The 24,942-nt window shown below is 41.4% G+C and overlaps 1 protein-coding gene across 2 annotated transcripts in view; it reads right to left on the minus strand.

Annotated features, from left to right (window-relative positions):
- Positions 1 to 327: 327 nt before the first annotated feature.
- Positions 328 to 24,942, minus strand: part of TMEM19 (transmembrane protein 19) — a 46,431-nt gene continuing 21,816 nt past the window's right edge. The window contains exons 1-7 of one of the 2 annotated variants that reach the window (XM_054989247.1): positions 18,132 to 18,473; positions 14,255 to 14,408; positions 12,643 to 12,756; positions 8,730 to 8,867; positions 7,983 to 8,234; positions 4,971 to 5,180; positions 328 to 3,791 (exon numbers count right to left, since the gene is read on the minus strand). In XM_054989247.1, the coding sequence (XP_054845222.1) occupies positions 3,628 to 3,791; positions 4,971 to 5,180; positions 7,983 to 8,234; positions 8,730 to 8,867; positions 12,643 to 12,756; positions 14,255 to 14,387 (1,011 nt within the window). In that variant the 5' untranslated portion in view covers positions 14,388 to 14,408; positions 18,132 to 18,473 and the 3' untranslated portion in view covers positions 328 to 3,627. Of the gene's footprint in view, positions 3,792 to 4,970; positions 5,181 to 7,982; positions 8,235 to 8,729; positions 8,868 to 12,642; positions 12,757 to 14,254; positions 14,409 to 18,131; positions 18,474 to 24,942 lie in introns of those variants that run through there. The other variant, XM_054989248.1, reaches the window with a different exon arrangement.

The following is a 24,942-nucleotide window of genomic DNA, read 5'->3' on the forward strand; positions in this document are numbered from 1 at the left end:
ACAAAAAAGACCAGAGCAGACAACCAAACAAGCCAGAAGGGAAGCTCTAGAGACAATTGCCAAAACAGTCTGAGATTTGAAATATCTAGAAAGATGGCCCAAAAGCCTAGTTCAGATATCCAGCAGAGACGATTCCTCATGATGCTGCTAAAGTGACAGATGTAGAAGTGAGAAGAACAGTGTGTCTTTGTCCAACTGAAGCATGTGTACTCCGCCTCGGACCTCCTGGGTTGAGTCAACACGAGAAAAAGCATTTAAGTTTGGCTCAAGAAGTTTGAGTGATATTCTGCATGTGATGGATGCCACAAGGAATCAGTAGCCTCTGAATTAATTTTATCTATTTATTTATTTGCTTCAGACTTTTATTTCACAGGCAAGGGAGGGATTCTTAATTTCTCCTCTAATTAAAGCTACCTCCATTATTTATTAGAGAGATGAAATCAACTAAACTAGTCTGAAAGTGGTCTACTAAATTGCATTTTAGAAGTCCTTCAATGTCAAGGCACTGCTGCCAGAGAAGGGCAATCTTGTTGCTTGTAGTAAGTCATATGAAGATGTTGACTTTTCCCATACTTAACATTATAGTTTTAAATCCATTTCTTGAATTTGGAGGAGAGGATGGAGGGAAGTACCACCTACTTTGGATACTTCCAAGTGCCTATGACAGTCAATGAAATGAACACATCTATCATGACAACAATTTATGCTACTAGAAGCCATTTATTACTTTCCACTTCACACTTCTTGAAGAGCTGAAGGTGCCTGCAAAATAAGGTTGAGCATAGATGATTCAACTGAAAGTTACAGCAGGCAATGACTGCTCTACAGTATTTTTATATTTAATGTCTACCCAGCCTTCCCATCTGGAAGAATTCCCAATATTAAATTAACTATGTTTATCTGCATATAGTTTTTTCAGCACCTCTCCCTCTCTTTTCCCCCTCTTCTTATAAAGAAATGTTTCTTGATAACCCTATATAGAAATAGGTTTAATAACTCAGTCTGATTTAGATTAGGACGAAAAACCCACCTCAAGTGCCCCCTTGAGCATCCTTAATGGTAGAATCTTTCACCATTTCTACTTAGCACTTATTTAAACCAAGACTGTTTGGTACAGCAAAGCTATAAAAGGAGCCCAACTTCCTCCTGCCTTTGCAATTTGAACAACTGGTAAACACAACTGAAAGCTAATTCAGCTGTGACATTTTCCCCATCCCTTCATGCTCCAAAAGTACTGCTCACTTTAAGGTATCACATGTTTTTTTCTGCTCATTTCTTGCCTTATTATGAATGGATTTTTTTTCCTAAGCCCAAACGGCTTCAGGGATTGGGAGGTTGCTTACAGTTTACCAATCTGTTTTTAAGAGGTTGATACTGAAAGGAAAGGTACACATTTGAACTGCTTAAGTAAGTAGTTTTGTAACTGTTCCCCAAAGAAACCAGTGTGGGAAATGCTGTGCTTGACTCAGAATCTATGGGGAACAGAGGTTAACTTAAAAGCACAATAAATTTTGTAAGCAAGAGTGCTTGATTGACTTATGTATATAATAGGAAAAATACTAGTTTCAATATGATTGTAAAATCAGATTTATTTGAACACACTAACAAAATTATACAAGGCCTCATCTTGATGATAAAAACTTACCCACGTTTTCAACAGAGGTAGCTACAGCCTCATTTAGCCCAAAGCAAGGGCACCGAGGCAAAGCAAATGCATTCCTTCTTACTTACTCTTGTTAAAGATATTGTTATATATCAATCAGTTTATCCTACTTTTCCATCCCTTTACCACTTGATCACACTTTCTTATGGTTTCTTTGTCCCAGCAACATGCATAGAACAACATTCTGCCAGCTCATTCCGTCCCATCAACTCTTCTTATCATATGTCACCTACATGCACTTTTCATTTTTTCTCTTTACCATCATCCCATAACTTTTTCAGACTGGCAATTATGCAATATTAGTACAATTAGCACGTTGTCCTAGAATGCTCTATTTAATTTATCATACTCAGTGTTAACACTTTACTATAGAAACACTGTTTCCTCAAATTATGCTTAACATAAAACAGCGTCTGTCATAGGAAAGAATGCATTCCAAGGCAGTATCTTTATAACCAACATTTACAAATTGTTTTGCAATTAGCCTTGTATTATAGTACTATTGCCTACATTACTTCTCAATAGAAACTCTTCACTAGATTTATAGGTACTGCTTAATATAGGCAAATTGCATAGGTATTTAACAGCACCATAACTTTCTTAAAACAAAGATCCTAACCATATTTCCCCTGGTAGAAGACATTTCTGCCAGCAGAAAGGGGAGGGACAACTTTTGAAAAATCTGCCCTCCCACTTACCTCCACAGATGCATAGCAGGCTGTGGTGTTGGAAATAGTTGATTTCCATGAGAGCTACTCCACTTACACTTGACAGATCTAACATGTATACACTTTTTATTGTATAAGGTTTTTTTCCTTTTTAAATATTAAATGCCATGTGTTTGCCTCTGCAGCACACATGAAATTACAGTAAAATCTCAAATTTACCTTGGAAAATGGGTCTGCATGAATAAAAATGATATTGAGTATTGAGTATTTTTTGGCCCTTATAATCAAACTCACTGATGTCATCAATGCAAGTTTCCTATAGTAAAAAGAGTTACACTCTGTGTTACTGAACTGCAACTGTTATCACAGTTCATCACAACAGCAAAGGCTAAAAATAACCCTTTCCCCAAAGCACAGAAACCCAGCTCTAGAGTGACCATTTAACATACAAAATAAGAATTGCATTTCATGATAATCTGAAGATTCACTTTAGTTATTACCACTATCTATAGGTAAAAAACACAAACAAAAAAGTACTACTCAGAACAATGTGAAGAACACCTTTTGCTCAATATATCAGGATAAAATTTTAGCCAATAAACCAAATAAATTACAAAGAGATTAACCATCTCCAAAACAAACACTCTTAATCCTTATACATCAATAATTTAGTATTATTCCGGCCAAAAGAAACATCATACATGCATTCAAAAGCTAACATTGACAAGGAATATATATTCTTACTGTACAGAAGTGTTTTGTTGTTAGAAAGTCAATCACCTGAGACTCAAACGTTGTCACTTCCCAAACATGTCTTAAAAGCACAGGTAGAAAATACCCAACATATAAATGCTTCCCTCTTCCAGCAAGAGAAATGCAAGATTTCAGAATCCTCCTATAGTAGAACAATGCAGCAACTGCAAAATTCGGAGCTCCACTGCTTGGTTTTATGAACAAATTAATAAACTTAGTTTCCCAGCTCTTACTCCCTTACTTGGCAGACTACAGGGAATGAGTATAGATCAAACACTCAAAAGTAGTGACTCATAATTCTGGTGAGAACTGCATTCTGTTACAGAGAAGCAGATGTCAAATCAACACCGCTTCTTTAGTCTACTCTGCCAGCAATGACTGCAGCCGCTGTAGATAGTCCATTCTTAGTCATCTAAAAATTTCTGCTTTCATAAAAGTTGCAAAAAAACCTCTCCAGCTCAGAGTTATAAAGTGCCTTGTAGGGAATCCTTCAGTCTCAGCTTGTCTTTTCAGGATATGTGCATGAGAATAAATACCTTGACTTCATCCTCTTGGCCAAACCCCCCATGCTAGACCAGGCAACAACAAGGCAATAACTACAGAAGAGAAAAGATTCACTGCATTGTTATCTAGAATAGGTTTTCCAGATATGTGCTTTGTGTCTTCTGTCTGATGGTTGACGACCATTCCAGTGCGCGTGTCTAAACCTGAGGGGGAAAACACTGAGATCAATTTGTTGGGCAAATTTCTTTATCAATAATCAGGATATGTGGAATTAACTGAATCTGTATGACACCCCACAAATAATGACCAGAGATAATGAAGCAACTCACTTGCTTTTCAGTGCCTTCAGCAGAAGCAATAAACAAACACATGAAATGTAGAATCAATTCTACAGTATAAGATGTGATTACTTTTCATCTGTTCTTTACAAGTAAGGGACCTGCAACGGGGCATCTTGTCCATCCCCCCCACTATTTCTTCACTCTCTTCTCTGAAAGCCACTGTAGCCTCTCAGCTTTTAGTGCTTCCTTCTCTCCTTCCCACCCACTAACCAACTGACTTTTTATTTGCCTCCAGTCTTCAGCTATATTTATTAACTTCATTTATACCCTGCCTTTCTTTATAATGGGAATCCAAATCAACTTAAATCATTCTCCTCTCCTCGATTTTACCCTCTCAACAATCATGTGAGGTAGGTGGGTTGATTGTGTGTGATGGCCCAAGGTCACCCAGTCAACTTCCATGGCAAAGTAGGGATTTGAATCTGGGTCTCCCAGTTCCTACTCTGAAACTCTAACCACTACACAAAACTGGTTTTTGTGGGGTAGCTGCCGTTGGAACAGTAGCAAGCAGCCAGGCCTGAGTGAGTCATGCAAGTTGGATGGTAGCAAGTCATGCGGTGGTTGCTGCCAGGCAATGCCTCTATGAGTCCTCCCAAAAAGGCCAAAGAGTGCTAGAAATGGCCCTGCCTCTTCCCTCTGCCTTTGATAGGGACCTGGGCCCTCCTGAGGTAAACGTTTAAGGTAACATAAGGTGGAGCTGAACTAAAGGTCCAAAGGCAACAGTTATAAAAGGTTTAAAAAATAAGCAAATCATTACACTTATGATTTCCTTTCTGTTGGTCAGTACATCAAAGAGGTTACAAAACAATTCTCATATGAAGGAGACAAGTATGTGGAGAAAAAAAAATCAGTGCTTACACATTCATCACAGACTTGCAGCTTTTTCAGTACTAATCCTTAATGATCTGAATTCAACCGTTATCAACAGGTCTCCCAAAGTATTGAAGATATCAGAAATTAAAATAACTGAGGCTTATGACCTTTGAAGAGGTAGGGTATACCACTTTTATACCAACCCTAAAAATAATATTAAAAGCTTACCACTATACTGCATTATTGCTCCCAAGTAAGAATCAATCACTGATCCCAGTAAGCCAGCCATTCCACCAAACACAATAATTGGCCACTGTGGAGCAGATATATCCAGATCATTCACAAAGATCAGCTGAGAAATGAAGTAAGCCACTCCTACTGATGTGCCCCCAAGTAGGCTTGAGATTAGGCCCACTATAGTGACACCACCATTGGTACCTAAATAAAAAACACACTGAAATTAATCTAAAAGTTTCAGAGCATACATTTAATAGACCAAGAACTAAACCATGTGTACATTTCCAATGCTCATTTGCTGGTAGGTAGAGTCTTGCTTTTCTTTAAAGTCATTAACAATTCTCTAAAACCAAAATAAGCAACAGAACAAAAGAATTAAGAAACAGGATCTTGGAGCTCACAGCAAACACTTCAGGCTAATCAAGATATAACAGTCCCAATTTCTTGTAATATTTAGGAATATTCAGCATTGCAATATACTATTATGATTTGTTAATACATATTCAAGGATATGCTGTATCACTAAAATATCTCCCAAGGAACACTTACTGCATGAAGGATGAACTACACTTGGATCAGCTTTTGCATTTAAGATAAATGGTTACCAAATGGTATCAAAGGCATCAGAATTTCTTATTGGTCTCATTTAGTGGATCAATTTATCAAGCAGCCATATTACGTGCCTATTGTAAGCTGCATCCTGGACTTCCAATATTGGGTAAGTTAAATGCACTGCTAGAGTTGTTAATTCAGAGATTCACACATTAAGATTATGTAAAAAGATCTGTAAGAAATCTGAAGTGCTAATTTGGGTTCAGGGTGCTTTTGCAATTCTGCAGGTTTTACAGAAAGCCTTCTCCCAAAAGATTTTTATTACTTTACGTGCCCAGCACAAACTGAGATATGAGACAGAAGCTTTATATTGCCTTTAGTATAAGCAGAAAAGAAAGATAGGCCACCTGTATGATAACTTGCACTAATTGAGGCAGGAGCTTTCTAAATACTTCCTTATGTTTCTGATTGGAACTCTTTTAATATCTGCTTCTCCAATGAGATGATTGCTAGAGTCACCACTCATGAGATTAACCAGAATTCATAGATATGAGCTCCTAAACCTTTGGATACATTAGCATTAGTACATTATATATTAGCATTAGATTAGTGATTCAAAATTAATTTGATATTTTACTTGTTGTTTTACTGTGGGTCTGAAAGAAAATATTTGACTTAATGTAGTTGAAACAGACCCTTTCCCTCCATTGATAACCTTAACTTGTATTTGAACCCCATTAGACAGGTCTGAAAATCTTTGGTCTGTAGAGGTGTCACTGAGAGGGCTTTTTTTCTGGTGAAAGAGGTGGGGAAACTCTCACTCGGGGCAACTCCTGGCAAGGAGCAGCATCCCTGTCACTACACATGTGCGCGCACTCCTGGGACTGTGCGATGATGGCGCTTCTGGGAAGTGACATCATCGTGCATGGTGCAGCCACCCCTCCAGGAGGGAGGGAGGGAGGAGGAGACAGACAGACAGACAGACAGACAGACAGGGAAAGAGAAAGGGAGGGAGGCAGGCTTCAGCTGGGAGGGGGATTCCCCCCTCCTCTCAGCTGTTTAAAGTTCATTTGGGGCTTCTCCAGCTTCAGCTGGGAGGAGGGGAATCCCCCTCCTCTGCTTGCCAAGCAGAAAGGAGCTCTTTTAACCCCCGCTCTTCAGCTGGTGGGGGAAACTTCCCCCGACCAGCTGAAAAGTGGGAGTTAGAGCTCCTTTCCCTTGCAAGCTGGTCAGGGCTACCCGAACACGTGACTACTTTGCAGAGCTGCTGGAATGCTGTACCAGAACATTCTGGCAGAAAAAAAGACCTGATCACTGGTATTTATTTAGGTAAAAGATGGTACCAATGTCAAAAGAGAATGATTCTCATAAATGGAGTGCTTATGTAAGATGCCTCCACAGAAACTTGTTGCCAAGCTCTGTATCAATGTCAACATTAACCATGGTTAGTGTACCCTAGTTAAAAGTTAGTGTTTGGTGTAGATAAAATGATCCACTATGGTTAATACTGACCAAGCAAGTGATAGAGGAAATCTGCATAAGAGAAAGGGGTGCCCATAGTTAGCCAATGACACATTTTGTATCTTTTACCATGGTTATTAAATGGCCATGATATACACTATAAAAATTCACAACAGATCTATTAAAACATTGGAACCAAGATGATCAAGATTGATTGAGATAAAGCAGAAGGGTATAGGTGACTGGGCTTTGAGACAGAAATTCAGTGCCTCAAAGAATGTCGCAATTTACTCTGCAATATATAATGGCAGATGTCATGACAAATCTCTGCCTGTGGCTGGCACAAGCATCACTTGTTCTCATGGGATAAACTGCCAGTTTAGAATTCAGATTTGCAGGGACGAAGCAACCTGCAATTGGCCCAGATTCCTGCATTCTGTTGTCACAGCAAAGTGAAGTTTGAAGGCTTACCAAATCAAGAAGATATGGGTCACCCTGTGTAAGAGATGAAGCAGGAAGAAGCATGTGTGCATAAGAACAATCTGTGTACAAACCAGTACATACAGGTTTGTAGAATGTGGCCAAATAAAATACTCCGCTTCTTTTGTTAATACTCATGCACAAATATTTTCCTGTCTGAAAGATATTTTGGAATATCATTGGCTAGTCTGTTCTGACAAAGTCATTGGTTACATCTACATTAATCTACATAAAGAAAGGCTCATACTAGAGAGTAAGACCCACAAACAGCCATGATGTTTCCCACCTATTTTACCAATAACACTGTGGTATGACTTTGAGAATGTAACCTCATATTAATGGGCTGAGTTAGAACCAAGATAACAAAAAGCAACCTGTCAAGGCTGAATTCAAGGCTAAAAGAGCTGTACTTCGATGCATCTGAGAAAACAAAAGGAAGTTCTCCCACAGCCCACTACCCTTTCAAGTAGAGATGATTTCTGGAAACAAAAATAAAAATTCAGATCTTACCTACTGGAACTTTTTCCCAGGTTGTTATTAACCGAGGTTCATGACTCATGACAGTACCAATCTCTGATGCCCATGTATCCCCAGCACAGGAAGCCAAAGCACCCAGGAGTGACAAGCACATCCAGGATGCAGTATACTGTTTGGAAAAGTCGATTGGAATTTCACCTGGTCCATTTTCAATCATGTACAGTAGAGCCAGTTCTGCAGGTACACCACCATTACAGAAAACTTGCACCCAATTTCTTTGCCCACCTGTGTACAAATAGGCAAATCACAAGATAATGCATCACTGAAGGCACAAAGGGAATCATAGGTAGGTCTGAAGAGCTCATTGCTTAAATTGTTTATGTCTACTTCACCATGAGTTTTCCTTAACTAGTAGCAAAGAGCACAATCACTATGCTAACTTATTTGATGCTGCTATTATGAGTTGTACTTTATAATATTCATCCAGCTAATTGTTAATGAGAAGAAAAAACAGAATAAAGACATTTATACGGTATCATTCATGAAGTGCATACTTTCACTCCTTTAATTAAACGATGAACTGAGAGTAATCAGTTGACTCAAAACTAAGTTTTGAACTATATTTAGATTGTCTATGTTATGTTTCCTCCCACATGGGACCCAAGATGGTATATAGACAATAAAATCAATTAAAATGTTTAAAATGATAGAAACTGAAAGCAGTTTAGGAGACTGGAAAAACAGACTGACAAGCAAAAAATCCCTAGTCCTAACCCTTACCTTCTTTGTATTCAGAATCTACTTTCTTTTTTACTTCTCCTTTCCACTTGGTGAGTTTGGAGGATGTAATGAAAAACATGAGCAAGGCACTGAAAAAGCTGTAATTTGCAACAGTAAGAATAAATCCAACTAATAAACCTGAGGAAGGAAAAGTGAAAATAGTTATTACCTTCGTTGCCAAGTTGCTTCTGGACTTTCTGAACTCAAAAACAGTTCAAAATATTAAAGATCAGCCTAGATTAAAATGATGTACATATCAATAATATTGTTTTTCTATCTAAAGTCTACATAGATTATAGCATTCAAGAGCAGGATAAAAATGTATCCACTTTGGTTTTCTTCACAATTGAAAATATAACAGGAGAACACCACACCCATCTATGCAAGTTGATGACAGATTAAAATGTACATTAATACTTCATACTTTTTAGATGGCAGAAACAATGTTTCCAAATACAGCAATTAACACCCAAATTTTACATTCTCTTTGGATTGATCTGATTTCAGTTTCTATTGATACCCTCTCTTCTCACTGTTCATTTCTGTTCTTATTTCTCATCTCCCTCTATAATTTCCACCTGTGTGTCATAGATCTTCCTGTTCTGCCAATTGAGAGTCTTTCTTCCCTCTCAGTTCACCAAACCAACTGCATCCAGACCTGCACTCATGTTATACCATTTCATGAAATGACACACAGTAGCAAGAATGAGCTCTGAAGCAGGTTTAATTCTTGCCTCTACCATGAACTCGTTAGGTGGCTTTCTGCAAGCCACCATGGGCGATTATTATCACTTCCGTGTCTGACTCTGCTATCCTCCGTAGTAGTCTCGGGAGGACCAGAAGAGGAGGGAAGGCATACAGCAGACCCTCTGGCCAGGGGGCCGAGAGGGCGTCGGTTCCCTCCGCCAGCGGGTGAAAGTACCTCGACAGGAAGCGGGGAGTCTGATGATTCAGATGTGTAGCAAACAGGTCCCCGAGTCTGTCCGTAACCAGGAGGAATGTCACCTGTTTTAAGGACCACTCCCCTGGGAGGATGGACTGTCAGCTCAGCCAGTCTGCCTATAGGCTGGCTGTCCCTTTGATGTGTTCCGCTTGGATGGAAAGGAGATTCGACTCCGCCCACGAGATGATTTCCATCGCTTCCTTGTGCATCCTGGAGGACCTGGTGCCCCCTTGCCTGTTTCTGTAGGATTTTGCAGAGACGTTGTCTGTCCTTATCAAGATGTGCTTTCCCTGTATCGAGTTGGAGAAATGAGTTAGAGCCAGGCGGATTGCTCTGATTTCCAGGATGTTGATGGGTAAACGTGACTCCTCTTTGGACCAAGAACCTTGTGCTGGGTGTTCGTCTAAGGTTGCTCCCCAGCCCGATAGGCTTGCATCCGTGAACAGTTGCACCGACTGGTGGTTCAGGAAGGACTTCCCCTGACGTAGGTTTGAGTCCCTGGTCCACCACCTGAGACTCTCCTTGACCTCCCAGGGGACTGCTACCAGGCAGTCGAGCTTGGACATGATCCGAAATTGGAATGGACGTAGGAAGTTGAGTAGGACCCGGGAATGGAAGCGACCCCAATAGATGGCCTCACACGCGGCTACAAGGGTGCCCATCACTTTGGCCAGCTTTAGTAATGGCGTGGATCTGTCCTGAATCACTGACCTGATCAAGTCCTTGGTTTTGAGAATCTTCTCCTGAGGCAAGAGGATGAGACCCCTCTTGGTGTCTATTATCATCCCTAAATGATGTAGCCTTTGTGATGGAAAGATGGAGCACTTTTCCATGTTTATCAGGAAACTATGAGCCTGGAGGCAGCGAACAGCCGTCCACGTGTCCTGGGTCACCTTCTCTCTCGAGTGTGCCCGTAGGAGGATGTCGTCCAAGTAGGGATGGATGTGAATCCCAGACTCCCGGAGCTGAACAATGGGATTGATCAAGACTTTTGAGAACACCCGGGGTGCCGTGGCGAGACCGAAGGGGAGCGCTCTGAATTGAAAATGACGCCCACCAACGCAGAACCTCAGAAAGCGTCTGTGGGAAGGATGAATGGGTATGTGTAGGTAAGCTTCGGTCAGATCTATTGAGGTCATAAAGTCCCCCTGCCTGAGAGCCTCAGAGATGGAGTGCAACGTTTCCATTCTGAAATGTTTCAGCTGAATGAATTGGTTCACAAACTTTAAGTCCAGGATTGCCCTCCAATCTCCGTTTTTCTTCGGGACCGTGAAAAAGATGGAATAGACCCCCAGACCCGCCTCGTGGTGTACCATCGGCTCTATTGCTTCGATGTCCAGGAGATGCTGTATCGCCTCTTCTTGCCGGCGAGCGCGCGATGTCGGTCTTTGCTCCTGAGCTCTTCTGGGATGCTTCTTTGAAGAAATACACGGCTGGCTAGCCGGAAAGGTGCCGGGATTCCGTTCCAGCCCGAGGGGCAGGACGGTACCGGGAAGGTCGCTCAGGGTCTCGGATGGAATCGCCGCTGCCGAGCTCTCCTCCTCGGCATCCATAAAGCTCCCGTCGGAGTCCCTGGCTTCCATCTCGGGGGGGGGGGGCCCTCAGTAAGATCCAAGCAATAAAGAAAAGGAGGGAGCAGGACACAGAGAGGAGACTAATGAGACAAGACGAGGAAAAGAGAATAGATAGCAAGGGCTTGGAGAGGAAAAAATAGCAGAAGTAGCAGAATAGGGAAGATAGGCAGAGAGAACTGCCTAAGCAACTGCTCTCCCTGGAGGCAGGAAAGAACTGGAGAGTGGGGTGTTCCAGACGCCAATAGGAAGAGGAAGGAAAAAAAAAATTCTACTTCCTGCCTCCCTGATTGGGCGAAGGGAAACACCCAAGATGTCCTCCGCCTCAGAGGGAAAATGCTGAATCTGCACAATCACATCTATAAATACATGTGCATATGTACACACAATCCCCTCCAAAAATTAGATCCTGTTTACTAGAAAAGGAGGTGGAATATGGAAATGAATCACAAAATAGCAGTCTTACGCCCCTACTAAAACAATTAGATGAAATTATCACATGGCCAGCATCTCCCCTCAAACCAACTACCAACAGCAGATGGCAAAAAATACTTCCTAAACATTTTTCCTCTTCTCCTTTAAGTCCCTCCTTCAAACCCAATTCTGTCTTTCCTGAACACTAGCCCGATTATAGTTGCTAATTTCACCGTGACTCAATAGATTCCTAATCAATATTATATTGCTATTCCCTGAAAGTAAACCTCTCTCTGTCTCTATCTTCTAAACCTAACAGACTGTAAATCTTGCCAGAAATCATCTCTATGTTATATACAACAGTAGCATAGTATTGGAATTTGTTGAAATCATATTTGGGGTTCCTGTTTTCAAGAAGCAGCATGTCGGGGGCATTTGGGCTGCAGCTTGGGGTCAAAGCCACAAAAATCACACACCACAGATATCTTCTGTCCACAGAAATCTTCCAAGGGATCCGGTTTATTATTCTCACACATAAAGGTGACCCATTTTCTGACTACAGAGCTAAGGACTTGTGGTTCTGAGCACTAATGCAAAGGTTCCCAAGTACAACAGCTTGCAATGAAAATAACTTCAGAATGCAATAATAACAACTGCTCTTGTATACTGCTCTTCTAGTAAGATTAGTGCCCCGCTCAGAGTGGTGAACAAAGTCAGTGTTATTATTATCCCCACAATACAGCTGAAGGCCAAATACTGAGTTCATAACACTAGTGAGATTTGAAACAGCAGACTGCTGATTCGTAGCCCAGCCAGCAACTACCAGGGAAGTCATATGATTTTCTCAGCACTTTATTTACAAAGGTAATATGATGTAGCCTAAGAACAGTAAAGTTTAAAAAACAAATACTTAAATGTTCCATGGAAAAATGAAAAAAAATATTAAAGAGAAGTATATGCAATAGCCAAATTCTTAATAACTGACCTCCTATTGCTCCACCATGATCTAGACTTCTCTTCTTAAAGCCTCGTGAAGCAATCATCAGTGGAATTAAAATTGAAAAGAGCCAGCGACATGGAGAAATAGGTCGTAAAGTACCTAGACAAGTTGTTAAAAACAACATTTAGAAAACCAGAAAAGCAAGATTTTATTTTCCTGTAAAACAGTTTCAAGAATCTTAAAAAGGCTATGCATCACAAATCATGAGACCTTTGCCTGCATTTTGAACTCTTTACACAACTGGACCAAGTTTCCTCTGGTTTAATTCCTGGTACTTTACAAACACGATACTCATGTTTGGTGTAGCGGTTAAGAGCACGGGACTCTAGTCTGGAGAACCGAGTTTGATTTCGCACTCCTTCACTTGAAGCCAGCTGGGTGACCTTGGGTCAGTCACAGCTTTCCCAGAGCTCTCTCAGCCCCACCCACCTCACAGGGTGTTTTGTTATGGGGATAATAACAAACCTCTTGAGTGGGTGTTAAGTTGTCCTGAAGGGCGGTATATAAATCGAATGTTATTATTATATCTAATTCTGAACACTGATGTCAGGGTAAGGATAAAAAAAATCGATACAGTGGTGTCATATTCAGATAACCAGGAGGGGGGTGTTAATATTTTTACTTTTTATAAATCCTGGAGAACCTCCAGGGTTGCATTAAAATCTGAAAATTTCTTTAAAAATGTGTTTTAAACCCTAAACCCAAAATTTAAACAGACAAAAAGCTGGCCAAGGTCTCATAAGATCTTGATTAGCATTACAACAGAGGTTTTTTTTTTAAGATACAGAGGGGAGAAAAGCAGCAGAATGACAATGACCTGAGGGTAGCAAAGAGAAGAAAGCTGGGGAGAAAGTGTTAGGAGTACTGGCACAAGTGGAAAGGGGGAGAAGACAAGGCAGAAGCAACAATGCTTGGAGCCTCCCTGTCCCAATCAGCTGAGTGGCAAGGAGAAGGAGCATGGAAGCAGAAAAGGCATCCTGCATGCATTCTGCTCCAAGGGCCTTACTGCCTGCTGATGGGGAGAGCTGGGATAACTTTCCCCTCCATACTCATCAGCAGGTGGGTGGTGGCCAGAGTTTTGGAGTAGAAAGCAGGCAAGTTGTCCTTTCTGCTTCAGCACTTTCCCCCACACCCATGATCAGGGGTTTGGCTGGCAACAGGGTTGAGGATGATGAAAATGATGGGAGGGGTGGATAGTGGCTCACGAGGGGATGTACGAGAGTGACAAAACTAGGCATGAGAAATCGCCCGGGGGTGGGGGGGATGCCATTTTCTTCTCTCACACTCATTTATTTTTGGTTATAAAAAATAAATTACAAAAATTAACAGAGACAGATGAGCAAGACACAGATGAAACCACAGATTTTGAAAAAGAAATAAGCTGTTTCTTTAAACTGCTCAGAGTCTTTTAACTTTAGGCTATAAATGAGAACTAAGTGCCTGTCAATACAATGGCAGCCAATGGCTGACTGCATCTTCTAACCACCATCCTGCATTCATGATACACTTAACTGGAAGTAAACTCTGGTGACTAAGATGGGTATCTGAACACACCAACTTGTAACATATAAAGAAAAAGTAACTATATAAGTCTTACCATAATAAGTGCTTGCTGTCATGGACACAATCCAGAAAGATAAAGAAATACAAATAAGTACACTTAAGATGATAATATTTGTTATCATTTTCAAATATTGTTTGTAGAAATCATCCTGGGAATAAAATGGCATGGGAAATCCAAGGCGTTTTACCTGTGTGTACAATAAGCAAAAAAGCCTTTCAATTATTAATAATGTATAAATCAAATACTGAAGAGGCAAGGTAGCAATGAATATTTTAAAAATAAAGCGAGGAGAAACAACTTGGTAATACATTGCGTGCTGTAAGGAATCTCCTTACAGTTATGGAAAATTAGATAGCAATGGGTAGGGGTGTGCTATTCAGGTTTCCAATTCGGGATAAATACCTGAATCAGACCCAATTTGGAACGATTCAGGATTTCCAAATCAGGCACAGCATTGTGGGCCTGATTTGGAAATCTTGAATGAAAGCTTTCCAAAGTGATTCAGGTCGCTTCAGAAAGCTTCGGGCGCATTTAAACCCCACATCCTTGTTCCAGCTGACTGGCGGAGGTTTAAACTTTGTGTGGGGGTTTAAATTTTAAAACACCCCGCGCTGCTTTAAAGTTTGCGCCCTTGCTCCAGCTGACTGGCGAGTTACACTAGTGAGCTGGAGCAACGGCGAGGGTGCCTGCCTGCCGGCCAGGTAAATCAGGGTACTGAACTGGAACAATGCTTCCCCTAGCCTTTTCACTTCGGTGTGCTCCAAATCCTTACATAGCATACCGAAGCGGTTTAAATACCTCAATCTCGAAGCGGCTTGCCGCTTCTGGATTCAGGTTATTCCCAATTGTTTTCCCACTTCGGGTAAACTCAAAGCAGGAAACCTGAAGCAGGAAATCCCTGCACACCCCTAGTGATGGGTGTAAGCCTCATTTGTTTATTCATATGTCTGAATAAATACCTGAATGAACTATGTTGGCAAATATATGCTCTATTTATCAATCTTAAGGCAGCATGACATTTGATTTGATTCTAAGACATTATCTGTGAAATTAAATAATTTGAATACAGATAAGTGGCTGTTAGATAGCATTAAAGGTGTCTATACTGATACCGCCTTAAAGGTTAGATGATCAATTGTCCATTTCAGTTAAGACTACAAAAGGGTTTGGCAAGGATGTATTCTGGTTCCCTTGTTATTTCAAGCGCATCTGGTCCCATTCACATATAAAGTGGAATGATGGGAGTTCTGATTTTTAAGTTGGAATGATAATTGGAGCTGAGGGAGGGAAGGCAGCACGGTATAGCCCAATCTCAACAGATCTCAGAAGTAAGCCTGGACATAACTTGGATGGGAGCTGAACAAGGACAACAGGAAAGAAAGGCAGTAGAAAACCATCTCTGCTTCTCAACTGCCTTGAAAGCTCCTTGCAGGGGTTGCTCTAAGTCAGCTGAAACTTGACAGTACATACATGTATACGGAGAGTTGAGTACACCACCTTCCCATGCCATACCTCTTCATATTTCGATGTTTCAAACATTTTCTTTGCAACGTGAAGCCTTTTGGATATACAAATTGAATACCCTGGTCCCCAGAGGTTTGAAAGTCACTAATGACTATGCATGTTTTCTCTAATGGAGGGCAATCCTGGCTATCTGTCACTTTAAATTTACATTCAGTTGCCAGCTGTGAGTAATTTAGATAAAAGTTGGTTTGAGGCTTTGATGACACGCAGCCTTCTCTAGGAGCAGCACCGGATGCTTTTTTGAGTGGAGTTTAAATGGGACTAAGTGCAATATTAATGCTTTGCAAATCTTGTTATAGCGTATATATGAATATTTCTTAAATCATATGCTTTTATATAAAGGCTTCTGAAAACTGAGAATTACGTCGGTGTGATAACCATCTCTGAAAAAGACTCAGAAACGGGACCTCCCCCAAATGACCCAATCGGCCCAAAAGATGGTCTTATCCAACCTGCACGTGTCTGGACCTATACTTGAATTCTGACCCTATGAACTTCTTGAGAAAATTCCAAGAATACTGATGGACTTCAGAAATAATAATTGTTCATAGGTGATACCATCATGACTTTGCACTAGCACTTCATATGAAGACTGTGTGTATTGATGATGTATTGAATGGCAGTTGGAATTAGGAAATAACAGCAAGAATACTTTTGTAATTTTTCTAAGTATTTCATCAGGATTTTACGATTGTTGTTTATTATTACATTTCTCACAGCAATCTTAATGGCAACAGATATGCTAACTGGAAGAAACTGCATGTGGCAACAACTGTTCAATCAAAATGATAGATGGACTAAATGCTCTGCATATGAACCACAAATCACCCACTGTCAATAAAAGATTGATCCAGGGAGGAAAGCCCATAATGAATGGTTACATTATTCTCCAGTCCTCTAATTCCACCTTGAACCTGCAAGGACCTAATGAGTCTATGCTCATAGCCTAACATCTTATCCTCTCACAGCTTAATAGTGAAACCCACTTTTCAGAAACTTATAGGGTTACCAGCTCCAGGTTGGGAAACTCCTGGAGACCTGGGGATGGAACCTAGGAAGAGGTGTTTTGGAGAGGGGAGAGACCTCAGCAGTGTATAATACTGTAGAGTCTCCCTTGCAAAACAGCCATTTTTCTCCAGGGTAACTGATCTCTGGGGCCTGAAGATTAGTTGTAATTCCAGGGATCTCCAGCCACCACCTGGAGGCTGACACAGAACTAATCAATCCAGAAAATATCACTACTCCATTATTACTTGTGTGTGTTATTTTATCTTCCACATCACTTCTCATGCTGTAGGCCAAACAACTTGTTCCAAGCTCCTATTTGAAGCTGCAGTGGTAATATTCCTTTAAAAATGTAGAGAAACAATATGGGATAATTTAATACTTTTACAAAGATATTTTCTTATAATACAGCATGATTCAAATCCAGACCAGCTAGATTTCCAGGGTATGAGCTTCTGAGAATCAAAGCTCCCTTCATCAGATAGCTAATTCCTTGGAAATCTAGTTAGTCTTTAAGGTGCTACTGGACTCGAATTTTGCTTTTCCACTACGCACCAGCACTCTACCCACCTGAAACTTCCTTACTGAAAAAACCAGAAGAGATGCAAAATCGAAATCACCATTCAGGATCAGCTTTCAATATACAGAGATACTCTCAGGAAAATCAAAAAGAGTCCAGTAGCACCTTTAAGACTAACCAATTTTATTGTAGCATAAGCTTTCGAGAATCAAGTTCTCTTCATCAGATGCCTGATCAGGCATCTGATGAAGAGAACTTGATTCTCGAAAGCTTATGCTACAATAAAATTGGTTAGTCTTAAAGGTGCTACTGGACTCTTTTTGATTTTGCTACTACAGACTAACACGGCTAACTCCTCTGGATCTACTCTCAGGAAAAACCACTGATACATCATATTGGATATACAATGCAGAGATAAAACCAAGTTAAAGGAACAGCTCCCAGGGTGAGCCACAATGCACCTTTTAAAGCACACGGAAACCACTTGGACATCCCTCAAAGTACTCTGGAAATTGTAGCCGTAAAATAGTTCTAAGCCAATATGAACATACGGGAGTCTTTCTCCTCAACACAGACACACAAACAAGGAAAAAGCGGACCATCGGTCAATCAGCTATTCCTCGGTCTATCAGAAACGGCTGGGTGGGAAAAGAAATAGCGGACCATCGGTCAATCAGCTATTCCTCGGTCTATCAGAAACGGCTGGGTGGGAAAAGAAATAGCGAACCAAGCAGGCTGGCCAGAAATCTGGTTTTGGCTCTAGGGGGAGGACTGAGTTGTAGGCGGAATGTGTCAGATGCCCTCCCCGCCCCAGTCTCCAAGCGATGGCAAAGGGAAGCCTTTCCCCACAGCTTGACGCACCTCAACGCTGCTCGAGACTCGGAGCCTGGCTTCCGCCGACAGCGCTGGGACTCACAAATGGCGCCATCTTCCTCGTCCGCGCTGGGCGAGCACCCCTTGCACACCCCAAAGCCCGCCGCGGCCAGCACTTTGCTCCGGAAAGGCGAGATGGACGCCCGGCTCGCGGGATTTCTCTTCCGGCGCGCATGCGATGCAATTGGTAGCCGGGCCTCTCATTTCCTTTTAAATTTCGCCATTCCAGACCGCTTGAAGAAGTTTCTGTTCCCCTGTCTCTTCATAGTAACAGGCGACTTTCGCCTGAAACGCCTTGGCTGTCCCGTCCACTCGCGGCAACGCCTGAGTTTATGCTTTCCTCCCAACAGGTTACTCGGCGCTCCTTCCGGCAAAACTCAGCGGTTCATATTCCTTGCTTTCTTTAGGGTCGATCCCCACTCAGGTTGCAAATCGAGTCCAATCGGCTTGCAGCTGTACCCCCCCCCCCCCAAAACCCCACGGCTAACATTTTATTCAAAGGATTTGAGTCCAGCGGCACCGGCTGTTCTGCTGCACATCAACACGGCCACCTACCTGAAACTTTCCCCCTAATTTTACACATACACTGGTGGGGACTGATGGTGCTGCCTGGTTTAGGAAAGGGAAGTTGATGTTGTAGTGGATGACTCATTGGGGGGGGGGGGGGGGAAGATACATACCTACGATGATTCGTAACAAAAGCCATGTAATACATTTAGTTGTATGAAGACCAAACAAAATTCAGTAAAACAACATAGCGTGCAGACTTTTGAGCTATTCAGAGTTTTCACCAAGTGGAACGTTAAAATAACAAAAGGAGGCGGGGGGTGGGGGGAGAGAAGAAAAGTTCTTTTCATCAATGTCCTTTGTGCGGAGCTTGCTAACCAATGGGCACAGGTTGTGGCCGATATCAGGTTGCACCCTGGCATGCTGTGAAGAAATAGCAAAGAAATTGAAGTAATCCGATTTTAAATATAAGGATAGGATGGTTGTTATGTTTTCAGTCGGATACCTTCCATGTTTGCTTCTCATTCTCAGTACACCTGGGGTGCAACCAGTGATGCTAGTCACATTGCCCTGAATTTTTTGCAGGAAGGACAACATAAAAATCAGACAGATAGGATTCAAGGGATTAGACACATTTATAAAGGACAGGTCTACCATTAACTTTTTCTAATATCAAAGGCGGTGAAATGAGGCTACCCACAGATAAGGTTGGAGTGTCTGCATACTTGGGAGACTACCCAGATAAATAAATAAATTCTTATTTATTTATTTATTTATTTATTTGTTGACAAGATTTTTACCCCCACGTTTCTGACCTGACCACACAGGTCCACCAAGGCTGCTGACAAATTAAAAAAATTAAAATTAAAATGTCATATTAAAAGCCATTAAAACCAACAGAAAAGTACATCATTAAAACAATCCATATAAAAGGTAAGCCATAATGGCGACAATGCACTTTTTATCTTGGTGCAGCTATGCAGGAGCACCAGGATAAAAAGTGCATCGTGGCCAATGCGGTCTCCAGAGGGTGCTGCGGCGGCGGGACGGCCAGGCAGGCAGGCCTGCCACTCCAGAGGAAGCTGTGGTAAGCCCAGTGTTCCTGGGTTTTCTAGGCCCCCCCTTTTTTTAAAGGGCTCTGTTGCTAGAGGGCAGTAGCTGACCAACTCCAGTCCTTGGATAACTCTAATGCTCTGGACCCTTTCCAGTCAGGTTTCAGACCAGGGCATGGGACAGAGACAGCATTGGTAGCATTAGTGGATGATCTCCGTCTGTATATAGACAAATTGCTCCTCCTGGATCTGTCTGCAGCCTTTGACACAGTAGACCATGCCATCCTGTTGAGGCATCTAGAAACAGAAGTGGGCATCAAAGGATGTGCCCTGGACTGGTTTAAATCATTTCTCATGGAACAGACTCAAAGGGTAGCCATTTTCAGAATGGGAACTATCTTGTGGGGTTCCACAGGGCTCAATCCTATCTCTCATATTATCCAACCTCTACGTAAAACCTTTAGGAGAACTCATTCGCAGCTATAGAGTTCGGTGTCATCAATATCTATATCTCGCTATCCAGGTCCCCGCAGGGTACAGTAGAAATCTTAGATCGCTGCCTGACAGCCATGGTGAAATGGCTGAAAAATAACAAATTGAAATCAAACCCAGACAAGACCGAAGTGATGCTTGTTGGGAAGTCAGATATTCTGAAAGACATTGTACTCCCCACTTTCGAATCTCCTCACCCACCTCCTTTCCTTAGCGGGGGATATGCCCCGCTCCACTTTGGCCCGGCAGCCGGGCACATGGGGGGTGCCGCCGGCGAGCAGCCAGACCCCCCCTCACCGCCGCTGACATAAATAAAAATAAAATAATAAAATAAAAAATATGAAAGTTAAAAATATTGGGGGGAAAATAACACCCAACCACAAGGCTTTGGATTATTTCATTCAGAAGCTTCATATAAATATTCAAAAGCAAGCAAAATAATAATAATAATAATAATATTCAATTGATATACTACTTTTCATGACAACACCCACTCAGAGCGGTTTACAAAGTATGTATTATTATCCTCACAACAATCACCCTGCGAGGTGGGTGGAGCTGATAAAGCTCTGAGAAGCTGTAACTGACCCAAGGTCACCCAGCTGGCTCCAAGTGGAGGAGTGGGGAATCAAACCTGGTTTTCCAGATTAGAGTCCTGCCACTCTTTACCACTACACCCAACTGGCTCTCTGTAATATCAACCCCTGCTGTAACCCACCAGTCGGGGGGGGGGAGACTTAAACCACTCAAGCATTCTACCTGTCATCCCTGCCTGATCCTTCAGGAGCTCCAACAATATCAAGTGGTTTTGTAGCCTAATACAGACAAGATGACAACACAAGGAAAGATTCTTAACACCAGGTTTTATTCTTCTGGCCCTCTTACAACACCTGGTCTACCTTCTCCTCCATTTTTTTCCTTCTTACTCTACTTGCTCTTTCAATAGAGAGGGGCATAGTATACCCACCAACAGACTACAGGCTCCCTAGTGGGACATACTTCTAAACATCAACAGTGAACTACTTGCAAAACAGCTCTTCTTGAAATACAAGTAATTAACTGTTACAAATGCTGTTTGAAGGCAGCATAGTAGCAGTGATGAGGCAAACTCCTTACCAGCACAAAAACAGAGACTGTCCACCAGAGCAACCAAAGTTGTATCCATTCCATAGTAGCCAGGCTGACATCAAATTGAAAAGGGTCCTGAGCAGATGTGTCATCCAGAAACCTCTGCAGCTGTTCAGCAACTGCTCTATCACCTTCCTCAGGGAAGTACCAATTTGAAACTGGGCTATAATTAACCCTTATCTAAGAAATTAGCCCTCACCGCACCCAGGATCCTGTTTACATCCATTAGAAGCACCAAGCTATCAAAAAAGGATCAGATTGTGTTCCAGATGATTCTGCTGCTACATGAACTGTTCCAAAACTGACATCAAAATTAAAATGGACCTGAGAGATTTTATCAGCAAAGAACTGAATGAAATTATCATGGTTAATAGACAATTCCCTATCTTTCAGGGACTCCAACCATGGACTTAGCTGCCCAAACCCTAAATAATTGTTCAAAATCCTTAACGATACTTCTCTGCTACCCCTGTATCGGTTGAGTTGCAACTCAGCCAGTGCAATGATAGCAGAAGAGTTTCATCTCTTTGCCACCGTTACTGCCACTTCATAGATTTTCCAATGAGCTCTGTGGCCTGTTCACCTTGACCTGAGGTTTCAACCAATGATGCTCCGATTGTCTTCCAGCACTCTTCAACTCCTGTGAGATCTTCTGAAGGGTAGAAGAGGTTGGCTGGAAACTCTGGCACTGCTTGGTTGATTCAGCTCCAAAGAGAAGCCTTTCTCCTGTGCAGCTACAGTTTTATTTACTGAGTCTATTTCGCTGTTGCCTTTCTACTATGAAAAGCACCCAAGATGACTCACAAAACTGGTACTCAATAAAACACCATGCACATATCATAAAGGTCATTTGAAACATACAGGATGCCAGAAGAAAAGCATCATTCATATAGTACTTCAGTGGTTAAAGTAACTTGACACACATTATCTTGCAATAATATTTACAACACCTTTTTAGGCAAGGAGAGAATTATTATTCCCAAACTGCAAATGAGAAAAAGAGGAGGATTGCTAAGGCTGAGTTTGTGGTCAAGGTGAAATTTGAACTAGAAATCTCCCAGATTACAGGTTATCCTCAGCTAATTTTCTACCCCAAACCTGAAGAAAATTCAGGAAACATCTATGGCAGGGTATCGAACATTTGTTATGAGGGTCATATCTGACAGAAGTGTAACTCGATTGGACCATGTGTTCCATAAGTTATTAAAATGCCAAAAATGTACTCTTGCCATGAAAACTCGCCAGTCAGCTATGACTTGACGGCAGTCTCCACTACGCTAATTTAATATTATTTAAAATCATAATATCATTTGATAAGTCCTAACCACTTAACTAGTACTTAATTAACTTAATCGTTAATATATTGATACTAATTAATATAGTGCTCATTTAACTAATTAGTATTAACTAATTAGCACAATCTTTTTATTAACTGAATTGCCTGTCCAATAGCTTTCTTTTTTCATCTTTTAATGTTCAGATATGTGACTCTTTGTGTCTTTACTGTAAGACCACACGTCATTATTTTTCATTATATACCAAACAATAGGGGGAAATCCAAGAATGAACATATATTAGTATTGCTAACCATCAGCTAGGCCAGTGGAGTTCTTCCAGAATTAAAATTGATCTTCCTCCTGGAGGAAATGACAGTTTTAGAGGGTGGACTTTATGGTATCACCTCTCTGCTGAGCTCCCTTCCATGACTAAACTCTGCCTTCCACAAGAACTGCTCCAAACTGTTCCAAACTCTCCAGGAATTTCCCAAGATGGAGTTGGCACCCATCTTGGAGTGGAGCTCATTTTTTCTTCAGTAACTTTATGGGCAGCAGTCCACAGAGCTTACATTTAAGACTGCTTATCTATCCAGTTTTAAAGATAGGGAACAGTGGCAAACAGATGACTAAACTCATACAGCATGATCCTAAACATTAATCCTAAGTAAACTCCACTGGATTCAACAGGACTTAGGCCAGATTTTAACATGATGCTGGTGAGGCAAAATCATATGGCTTTGCATATGAATACCCATGCATGTTTAAACTGGGCTATTACCCATGCAAAGGCTTACTTAGCACACTATCTCAACAGCTGCTCAGATCTCTAGTATGCAAACTAAACACGTCGCTGCTTTAAATGAGTCTGCATTGGGATGTCATTAATGTTGCCAACCTCTTGGTGGGGTCTTGAGTTCTCCCAAAATTGCAACTGATCTCCAGTCTATAGAGATCAATTATCCTAGAGGAAACAGCAGCTTCCAAGAGGGAACTCTGTGGCATTACATTCCTGTGGAGCTCCCTCCCCCTCTCCAACTTTCAACTTTCCCAGACTCCACCCCCAAATCTCCAGGAATTGCCCTACTTGGAGTTGGCAACCTAGATCCCAAAGAGATGTCTCATTTTAGGCCACACAGCCTACAATATCCAACTTTTCCAAAGTCTTTATCTATTCTTGAGAAACTGGCTTCTTTGACAGTTTGAGAATTTTGAGGATTTTCTTACTAACTGCAAGGCATTGTTGCTGAGATATTTATATCTTTTTATTGTTGTTCAGGGTAACTCTGTGACTACATTCAATGAAATATTTAATTATGCTAAGTTACTGGTAGGAGCCTGAATAGCCCAGACTAGCCTGAGCTTGTCAGAGTTTGGAAGCAAAGCCAGGTTGGTCACACGATTACTACTTAGATGGGAGACCGCCAAGGAAGAACTGGGTTGCAATGCAGAGGAAGGCAATGGCAGACCATCTCTGCTCACCTTTTGCCTTGAAAACCCCATGAGGGGCTGCCATGAGTCAATTGCGACGTGACAGTACTTAATTATTATTAATTAAGGCTATTGGGAAATGGTTTTCTGACATAGAAGTATGTTGTATAGTTATTTGGAGAAAATGGACCACTGAAGATGACATTGTCAAAATGTGTTTGGTTTCCAAAACCAAACATATAAATATTGTTACATTTGTGGTATTGTCGTTGGTTTATTAAAATTCATATCTTACTGCTTTTTGAAGAACAGATTTGCTTATACCCCTTTCTTTAACCTTTTTTGGCTTCTGCAGTATTTACTGGGTTGCAGGTCCACCTTTTCTCATGTAAATGAAACACACACAGCTGCTTTACATGGATAGCAGTGCAGTTGAAAGTAAACACTAGTAGGCAGATGCAAAGCCACATAGGCAACTGCTTTAGCTTCTCTAGCATCACATTTCTAATTTATCTATCTAGTACATCTGTCCCATATATTCTACATTTAAATGAGGCTTTAGTAAGTGTGCAACAAGCCTAGGCATATTTGCATATGGATGCAAACTGTTTATTTAAATTCTAGGTCGATGTTGACTAGAACTTACCATTTAGAATCTGGGATTGGTCAAACTGCGTAACAGTCTCCTTGTTTACTAGATTTTAGAAGTTTCCCTTTAGCATTATCAGATGTGTTTTCCTTGTAGAACTGAGGTCAGACCTTGGGCACCTCCTCCAGACTGTAATTTTAGCAAACAGTGCCAAGATCAATCTTCCCCCCAGATGAGTCACTGTTTAAAGATGACCAGAACTCAATGACCCAAAAACTACTCTTAAAGCCTACTGACAACATTTAATCTTACATCATAAGAGATAA

The sequence above is a fragment of the Eublepharis macularius genome, chromosome 9 (genome assembly GCF_028583425.1).
Source record: "Eublepharis macularius isolate TG4126 chromosome 9, MPM_Emac_v1.0, whole genome shotgun sequence".
Lineage (NCBI taxonomy): Eukaryota > Metazoa > Chordata > Lepidosauria > Squamata > Eublepharidae > Eublepharis > Eublepharis macularius.